Raw genomic sequence first — 10,257 nt, forward strand, 5'->3', positions numbered from 1 at the left:
CTTGAGATTGGTCATCGACTTCCAAAAGGGGTGGTCTCAACATTCGAAAGGGCTCTCTTGAATAATCTGCATAAGTGTATCTTCAACTTGTGAATAATTAGATTGATTAGCACTTGTTTACTCACTCGACAAGATAACAAGTAAGGCCAACATGTCATTCTCAAAGGATTCGACTCCAAATCAAGACCCCCGATTCTATGGGGTCTACTCTATCGATGTTGTGCCTAAATTCAGATGACACAAACCTATGCTCAACAATAACTTACTCATCAAAACTCATCATTGAATAATTTTTAAAGTGTCCCGATATTTCAGCAAATGGAGTTGATTTCAGCCGCGCATTGTCTCTGCTTATTTAACTTTAAATTTGTAGTTCATCAAACAATAAATAGAATATGATAAAATCCGTAGATTTCTCATTATATCCTATCTAGTTCTATATTGACTAGAAATCTGAACGACTAAACGCAGCCTCAATTTTAATCATTGACGAGGCAAGCTGTAAATGGATTTCATAAGTAGAACATATTAACCATGATAATGAGTGATTAAAATAGTACTCATCGCTTGCTCACGGAGTTTATACATCCTTTATATGCATGTGATTTACCCCACTTATATATTTAAGCTTTTAGAACTTTCGAACATGGCACCATAACTAGTGTTGCTCGGTTTAGCGACCCTCATTTGTCAAATTTCACTTGTTACTCAAAGGAGGTGTGAATGTTTCATTAAATCATTTCACATGAGATCTCTTTCCACATATAGCTTAAACTTTTAAATTGGACATTCTTGGATCGAATTGATAGCAAAAAGATTGGATGCATTTGTTTCACTTAAAAACTCAAGCTTTGAAATTTTTTTTTCGAAAAACGATAACCTAAAGGAAAACATTTTCGTCATCAATAATATTGGATGCCTTCCCGGTTAATAAATATATTTTTCATTCCTTTTCGTGGTTAATCCAAGTAAGGGGCTCAAGTTCAAGCTCATCAACATATCCAGTTGGACTCACATATACTCAAAAACTTAAGTCAATGAATTATAAGCCAACTTAGATATATTAACTTCTCAACACCATATCAATTCGCTAATGTGGGATTTATTTAACACAACTCTCACATACATTTCAAAACAAATAAATATTTTTTAAAAAAACTATTTATTAAATTTTAAATTTTTTGTGAAACAAATGTACCCTTAATTCAGTAAATTAATTTCGAGGAGATATAGAGCGAGCAAAAGCAAATGACGGTGTTGGCGTGCCATTATTAGATTGATGAATCTTGTCCAGTCCAAGCACGTCTCTAATAAAGAAAGGGCAAATCATGCAACTGGCAACCTAAATCGGCTCACGTTTTCGTACCTCATTGACCTAGGTGTGACCCCATGTGTAAAGTTTTCAAATCATAACTTTTTTATCTTTAGTCAAAAGCTTTGTGTTAGTGAGAATTCTTTGCTCGCGTAGATGATATTGAAGCCAAGGGATTGAATTAATGCCAAAAAAAAAAAAATAACAAGTGCAAAAAAAATTCTGACAGGCAATTATGTTTTGTCTTTCGCGCCAAATAAAACTAATCTAATGCGATTCATAATATTATCGGGGGTATTCCGCACGTTTGAAGTTTACTCACGGAAGATAGGTTTTGTTGTAATACTAGATAAAGTACACAAGCAAAATGATGAAAAGGAATTTAGTAAAGGAAAAAGTGAAATTTCGGTTTAAGGAGATCGATCTAAATTCTTTCAAAATGACGATACTAATTCAAATTTATAACAAACGAGATTCACAAGATTATCAAATTGGCCAATTGTTTGGGAATATAGGGTTATAACTTATCATGTAGCAAGTATGGGCTTTTCATGGGATTCTTGATAGAAAATGTTTGAGGTTCAATGCTTTTTTTTTTTTTTTTTTTTCAGTTTTCTTTCTATTATGGAGACATAAACTACAGGTATTTGGGAAATTCGCGGAAATCTTTCTCGTCACTTGATGAAAAGCTTGTACTAGATGAAACTTTTTCATACAAGTGTGAAGATTAAATTTTTGTCCATTGTATTTACTCCATGTACACTAAAATGAGATTTCGCTTTGCTAATTTGCCAATGTAGTCTTTTCTAGAAAATTTTGATCGGAAAATGCTGGCATGGTAGTCTAGTGAGCGCCGACCGCCACATAGGATGGTCGGCGCTGATGTGGATAATTTTTTAAAATTATTTTTCTCTTTTTCCTTATTTTGGTTTTTCTTTTTGCCTTTTCGTCATGGGATAGCAAGGGATGGGAAGGTCGTCGCCCTCGCCCGAGGCCAACTACGGCTCGCGGGCCCTTGCCTAGTGGCCGGCGAGGGCTTGGCAATATGGAAAAAATAAAGAAAAGAGAAACAAGAAAATAAAAAATAAGAAAGTACATAAAGTTACAAAAATTGAAAAGTTATAAGAATTGCCCACGTCAGAACCGGTGGTACCACATAGGACGCTCGGTCTCCACATAAGTGATTTCAGGCCAAAATTAACTAGAAAGACTACGTTGGCAAATTTTCAAAATGCTTAGTACTAAAATATCCAAATTAAAATGTTTACGACTGAATTGCTATAATAGAAGAAATTGTTGCAATTGGACGAGTAAAGAGGAAAAAACCATATGTCATTTTAGTTCCCAAACCAATAATGTCTTCCACCAATTTTTTGGTTCTTCTTTAGTTTCGGCATCAGAGAAAGGAAATAAACAGAAACAAAACCCAAAAAGTCAAGGAGAAGAAAAGAGCGGAAGAAGACGGAAGCTGCCATTTCTCCGAACAAATATTTGAAGCTTCCCTGATTATTGCAGAAATTGAGTCCTTGATGCTACAAAAATTGATGGAAGAAGACGTCTTCAAAGTTTTCAAAGTTTGACTTTATTTAAGCCTAGTTCTTGGATCCAGGAATTAACCCGAAAAACCAGTTCTAGATTTATGAAACTGGAAAGCGGATCGATCCACCTTGGGGCTGGCATGGAGTCGAACCTTTTGCCTCGCCCAAGAACCAGGTCGATTTATACTTTCTTGGATTGGTGTACTCAGTTTTTTCTTCCTTTTACTTTTTTTTTTCATTTCGTACAATCGCAACAAGTAGTCACAACATCATATTATAAATACAGAGAGGGCTCGGAGAAATCGAGTGATCAAAAGAGATAACCGTCCGTGAGGCAAGCCAGCAAATTGAACTGGTAGACAAAATTGGTATAGGCTAGTTCGGTTACTCAAGTTAAACCGGGCCTAATGCTCACCCCTATTTTTTTTTTTTAGAGAAATGAAATAAACGAAGTAAGCTCATATTTTAGACGGCGAAATCTAAGACTTTTTCATATTTAATTTGTGCTCTTGGTAGATTTAACTTAGGGTCAATCAATCCAATACATGTACCACAAGGTTTAGAAATTCGACTTAATTTGGCAATAAATGCAAACGTGAATGATTGAAAGGAATATGAGAACCGGGTCAAGTCAGGCCCGACTCATCACAGCACAACCTAACCCGATGCTAAATGACAGATTTGACATCATGATGCACAAAAACTAGTTAATAAAAGGGTCAAATCATATAAAAAAGTCAAACCATCTTAAGAGAAAACTCTCATTTAAGAGTTCCATCAGATATTCTTAGCCTCACATCGCTTGTCCGTGGGGTTTACATGCTCTCGTATGCGCGCGGTTTCTTTCTACCTATAGTTTCAAGGTTTTGGGTTTGATGTGATAACATCAACTCCTTTCGTGAAAAACCCATTTTGAAAAAATATTTTCATAAAAATGATTATTTGTATCGTTTACGAAAATTAAAAAAAAATAAAGAATATTTTCATTGTTTACAAAAATATAAGAAATATATTGTTGCCGAAAATGAAAACATATTTAGTGAGCCAATTATTCTAAGCGATATAACTAACTATTTTTATAAATTTTTTTCGAATAGTCCATTTTTCGAAAAACAGACAGACGGACAGAAATCGGGTAGCAAAAGATTTAGTGGTGCTTCGGTTCAATAATTGATCTGTCTCTAGTACTTTATGGCACGAGAAAAAGCACATGAAGGTGTTGGGATGCCATTATTACATTTGTTGAATCCGGTCGTTCGATCCATGCACGTCTCCAACAAAAAAAGTGCTCATCATGCACCTGGTGACCAGAACGAGCGCACGTTTTATTGCCTTATTGTCCTAGGTGAGACCCCACATATGATGTCTATTGATCAAAGCCATTTTTCAGTAGCTCAAAAGCTTGTAACAATGAGAATTCTTTATCATGTAGAATTGTAGATGATAAAGCCATGGGATTGAATTGATGCTGAAGATATGTACATGTATATTTCGTGGGATCCGCGGAAAATGTGATCTTTCTGAAAAATATATTTTAGAAAGTTGTTTTATAAGAAAAATGATAATATTTCTCCGGTGTTTGACTGAAACCCGAGAATGGGCTGAAAAATATTTTCTGGCGTTTGGTATAAAAAATCATATTTGATTTTCCTAGGTGCACTCTTTCTAATAATTATTTATTTATTTGTCTTATTTATTTATAATTATTTTAAAAAAAATTATGTTTTCTCTTTTCTTTTCTTTCTTTTTTTTTTTTTTTTTTCTGTCCTCTGCCGCGATTGGCCGACTATGACCACATGCGAGCTCAAGGCTTGCCCAGCAACGGCCCCGAGCTATTTGGGATCGACCGATCTCGAGGCTCGGTTGGTTGCATTTGTGTCTGGTTGCCGAGCCTAGCGACTAGCGAAGGAAGAAAGAAAAAAAAGAAAGAAAAGAAGAAAAAATAAAAAGAAATAAAATTATTAAAATAAGAAATATCTGAATAACAATTAAAAAAAATACACAAATTCATAGCATGTAGATAGAGAGAGAAGAGAGAGATTACTCTTCAAGGAAATTGATTTCATTTTTTCAAAAAGAGGAAATCATTTTCCCTACTTTTGAATGTGTTTATTCCATTGACAATAGTACCACGTAGGATGGCTAGTGGATGGCTAACGGCCATGTCATCACTTTCTAATCAAAATGGGCCGTATGTACTCCATTAGAAAAATATGGAAAGGTTTGTGACTCGACAAAAGGAAATGTATAGGACTGAATTAGCACAATTACGATAAGTTTATAACTTTTTTGATAAATTTTCCTTACTTTTATCTAAATGATTTTAAGAGACATGATAATCATATATAAAATAGCGGAATCATCCGTTTGCATAGGAAAGCGGTTAATAAGGATGCTCTAAGGGGGTCTTTGGGAGAGTATTTCGGCAAAATAATCCTTTGCATACGCAAAAGACTTTTTTTTTTCGAAACAAGGACTTTAAATGGAAGGGTTTTTACGACGTGCAAATAATATTTGGTAAAGCATAATCGAAAAGTGCATTTGAAAGAAACTTTAATTTAAATTTTGTTTGGAAACTACATTTACAAACGAATTTACTTATATTCTAGAATAGATAAGTAAAATGAAGCTTAGTAATCAATGGCGCCCAGTTGTACAGCTTAGGCAACCCTGCTGAGGCACTGAGCCACCGTGACCTACACAAATCAGATCTAGTCACCGACAAGCCAAATCTTATGTTAGTGAGTTAGATCTCGCATCAATTTCCTGAGGTCATACGACCACAGGCAGAAGGTCAGGTGACCTTGCCGAGGGTTGCCTAAGGTTGGGCGACCCTGGTGACCCCATGCTAAGGTCGTGCGACCTCCGCCGTTGCTATATGTGGCTCGTCAGTACTAGATCTGGCTTATCGGCACCATACTTGTCTCGTCGGCGGTCAGATTTGACCTCGCCACCAACCTCGTGCATGGCCGATCTTGGTGAGGATAAAACTGGAATTTCGAAATTCTGGTGAGGGCAGTTGGAAGAAAAAAATTATTAGCATTCGGAAAATGCTCAAAGCCTAAGCTAGGCAGAAAATGCATCGTGTAAGGGACTTTGGAAATGTTAGCTTACTACACAAAGGCTTTTGAAATTTTCTTGCCAAACACCTAAATTTTGATGCAAAGGCCTTTAGAGGCTCAAAGCTCATTTCCAAATCCACGGCAAATGCAGCCTAGCTCCAATTGGTGACCCGGCGTAAATTTTCTTGGCCACAAGTCAAACTTTTCTCTTAACAAAAAGAAGACCAGTTCAAGAGCGTGTTCAGTTATGAGATAGAACCGGAGATTCAATCCCTGAATTAGAAAGTGAACCAACCTCGGTTGGTTCCTAATAACCTATCCAGTACAACCTTGAATCAGTTTATAAAGCCGGTTCGGGCCGCTTCGATTCCCAAGTCGAGCTGGGATCGATGCTCACCCCTCATTTTTTTTATTTTTTTTGGTTTGGATAAAGGAAATAACAAACTGAGCTCATAATTTGTGCTCTTGGTAGATTTAACTTAGGATTGATCAGCCCAATACATGTACCACAATGTGTTAGGGTTAGAGATTCATGGGCATCATAAGAGAGACTTAATTTGGTCAACTAGGACTGCGGGAACTAAATTTGAAATTCCGCCAACGAAGCACTCTAGGCATTCATGCTAATTAATGGATAATAGCATGTTCTTCCTGCGTCATGTCTAGACTCCAGGCATATCAACCTCAACCTCGGAGAGGGAGCATGAAGAATTGCATCAGACTAGAGGTGGCCAAATGGATCCGTGGGCTCGGAACCGGCCTGGAACCGGCCCGTTGGCCGGCCCGGAACCAGCCCGTTGACCGGGCCCACGGTTACAACCCAAAATCGGAACCGGCCCTCACGGGCTGGTTCCGGTTTGTAAATTGTTGGAACCGGCTCGGAACCACCGGTTCCGACCCAATTTTTTTTTTTTTTTTTTAAAAAAAGGAAGTAGGCCGGCGGGTGAAAAGAGCAATTGGGCCTTGGAACCGGCGGTTTTGAACCGGAACCGGAATCGACCTGGAATCGGCGGTTCCACCTTTTTTAGGAACCGGAACCGCCGGTTCCCGAATTGGAATCAGCCACCTATACATCAGACCCACCTAGAAGTGTCAAATGGGTGAAAAGGGTTAGGTTTGGGTCGCATCGAATATGATCCGATCCATATTGACCCACTTAACTCTTTTTGACTCATAGTTTATGACCCATACCCGACTTGAACCATATTACCAAAACATACTAATATTCTAGAAAAATCTATACAACCCATTTAAGCTCTTCACATGTATATATTATCAAGATAAAAACTTCACGTCAAATAAAAAAAATTAAACAACAAAAAAATTAATAAATAAAATAAAAAATGTAAAAAAATCTATACATTAAAATGCTTATAAAAAATGAGGTTAAGCACACTATAAGTGCCAAAACTTGTGTATGACGCTCACTTAGGGCCAAAACTTTCAAAACAATCACTTAAATGTCAATTTTTTTTTAAAAACGATTACTTAAGTGTCAACTCCGATTTTAGGCGACGTGGCTTGTGGAAAATCCTACGTGGCTCTTTTTTATTAATATTTGAGTTGACGTGGCTAACTAGAAACGCTTGTGGACTTAAACTTAAAAATTAACTAAAAAGGTAAAACTAAAAACAAAATAAGTTCAAAATTTTTTTTTAAAAAAAGTGTAGGTCTGTTCATTAGGCGAGGTTCTCCAAGCCCCGCCTAGTGGCTGTTGACCCTCGCCAAGGCCGGGCGAGGCCCCACTTGTCGACGACAAGGGTCACCGGCCATTGGCCGAGGCTTGGCGGTGAGCGCTGGATAGACCTCACCCGAATAAAACCCCACCTTTAAAAAAAAAAATACAGCTTATTTTTTTTATTTTTTTATTTTAAATTTAGAAGTCTACTTGGCAGTCCACGTGACCAGAATTTTATTAAAAAAAAAATGCCATGTCATATAATAAATTTAAACATAAAAGCCATGTATTTCATTTGGTCGGACTTTCTGCAATTTAACACTTAAGTGATTGTTTTCTTCGATTTTGACACTTAAGTGATTGTTTTGAAAGTTTTAGCATTAAAGTGAGCGGCAAACACAAGTTTTGGCACTTATAGTGTATTTAAACCTAAAAAAATGGCTGACAAAATGGGTTGCAATCCATATTTACTGAGCCAAGTTAACATGTGTTTGATGAACTTAACCGATTGTCAAACATGTTCGACCCGAATTCCGTAACTTGCTTTTCGACCAAATCTCAGTTCTCGAATTCATGTCCTGGAGCAAAATCACGCATCAAGCCCTGCCCCATCTTCAAGGACATCATCAGAGAGTAACTCGTGCAAGGCAAAGCAATAAGAACTCATTTGGCATCAAATGTCCCACAAGACGAACCTCGAATCTATTTCATCAAGCAAACGAAATTTAGCAGGCAATGCCCATCATTAATATGAGCGATAATTAAACAATTAAGAATCGTCACATATCCTATATGGTCCTCAGAATCATGCACTGGTTTTTTTTTTTTTTTGGTTGAGTCAGGGCTTGTTTATTGAGGAGTAAAAACTAAGCAAGACTGAACAAAGGGGTCGACGAATTCTTCCAAAAAAATTGGCGTCTAAAATCACTGGTTGATTTCAAGACAGTAGGACGACGGCTTACCTCTGGCGAGTCCAAAAGGGGTGGCGTCGGGAAAGAGAAGCAGAAACTCCGCAGAAACTCTCGGGATAGTCTTCCGCGTTGATGGTGATCGGACTGGACTGCTAGCTACGAAGCAGCGGCATTTCGACGAGAACTCCACAATCGTGCGCCGTGATCTCATCAACACTAGAACTAAAGAAAAAGCTTGCTAGAATTCAGGGGTTGACGACGGTGGCGATCGAACTTGAATGGGGAAGGAGAGGACAAATACCTGAGTGAGGGGAAGAGAGACACGAACAGAAGCGGGGGCGATGGAGGCGGGCGATGGCTGCTCGCGAGCTGCCAGGGCAAGAGGTGCTCGTAGAAGCTGCGGTGGGTCATGCACGCATTGCTTGACCTAACCTTTTTGGATGACTTAATTTTTAATGGGTTGAAAATGGATTTTATGTGTGATATGTTTTTGACCCATCAAATTTAACTTCAATTTATTGGACCCTCTGAAAACTAACAACCTTCATATAACCCATTTATACAAAATATGGATCATGTCATGAATCTATATTAACAGCTCTAGAGGTACATAACGTGATGTTTTAGTTAGGTGATTTTGTCAATTGATACAATCAATGATAAGCAAACTTTATTGCCAATTCGCACCGAAAAATTTGAACGCAGGACGGCATTTTCATCTAATGATACTATTCTAATTGACCAAAAAACTAAGAATAGCTGAAGAAGAAATAGAGAAAGAAAAGCTAAATTCTACTATGTAATGATCTCTATATTAAACTAAAGTGTAGCTTAAATCAAGAAATCGCAAGGCTAAAAGTAAAAATCGTAAGAAATCCCACCCACACCACGCAAGGCCTCACAATATCTCCGGCGAGAGGATTCACCTTCCCGAACTCGCGCTTGCACGCCACAAGAGTCCCCAGATGCACGAGGCAAAAGGCCAGCCCGACCCAATCCGCCCCCATCACAAGGACCAGCGGGTCCCACACTATGCCGAGCGATGTCCCGGCGAGGTAGAGGGGCAGCGCTTCGGATTGGGCACCGAACCCACCCTCGGCCCACACGAGCCAGCTCGCGAGGCCCATGAAGAAGGAGGAACCGAGCGAGGCCGCATGCACGAGCCAGAGCGGGGGCGACCACATTGGCTTGGGCCTCGCGTTGAACCTCTTGCCCGACCCGAACAGAAGGATGATGGCCATGGTTAGGGTCAGATTCGTCCCAACGCTGACGACGAAGGTCTTTAGGGCGCGCCTTGCCTTGACCATTCTCCTGTCTCGGTGGGCTTTCGACGAGGATGCGGCCGCCGCCGCCACCGGCAGCACGGGGTGGTCGTTCTTGATTCCATTCTTGAAAGTTTGCGAAAGAGGTGGAGGAGGAGGAGGCATGACTAAGTAATTGGAAGATGAAGAATTGGTGGATATAATGTGACTAAGAGGAGAGCCAAATTGGCAAGTTATTGAACGGCATGGAGCGAATTTAGGGGCTTAAAAAGCTAGGAATCGATTTCCTAGGCGACACTTTTTAATTTATGTTCCTTTTTTTTTTCCCGAAATACTGAATAATGGTACGTAGATAACTGGGATTTCAAGTAAGGTTATTTTTTTACCAAAAAAATAAAAATAAAATGAAATAAAATAAGGTAAGGTTATTTACCAAGATATTTATGATTTATTAAACTAAGATGAGCCTGCGGGACACCATGGAAAGACCGGCT

The 10,257-nt window shown here is 38.7% G+C and overlaps 1 protein-coding gene across 1 annotated transcript; it reads right to left on the reverse strand.

Annotated features, from left to right (window-relative positions):
• Nucleotides 1-9,292: 9,292 nt before the first annotated feature.
• LOC115726315 (translocator protein homolog) lies at nucleotides 9,293-9,928 on the reverse strand. The gene has a single exon (XM_030656130.2). The coding sequence runs from the start codon at nucleotides 9,926-9,928 to the stop codon at nucleotides 9,338-9,340; it is 591 nt and encodes a 196-aa protein (XP_030511990.1). The 3' UTR covers nucleotides 9,293-9,337.
• Between the last annotated feature and the right edge of the window lie 329 nt (nucleotides 9,929-10,257).

Source organism: Rhodamnia argentea, chromosome 6 (assembly GCF_020921035.1).
Source record: "Rhodamnia argentea isolate NSW1041297 chromosome 6, ASM2092103v1, whole genome shotgun sequence".
Taxonomy (NCBI): domain Eukaryota; kingdom Viridiplantae; phylum Streptophyta; class Magnoliopsida; order Myrtales; family Myrtaceae; genus Rhodamnia; species Rhodamnia argentea.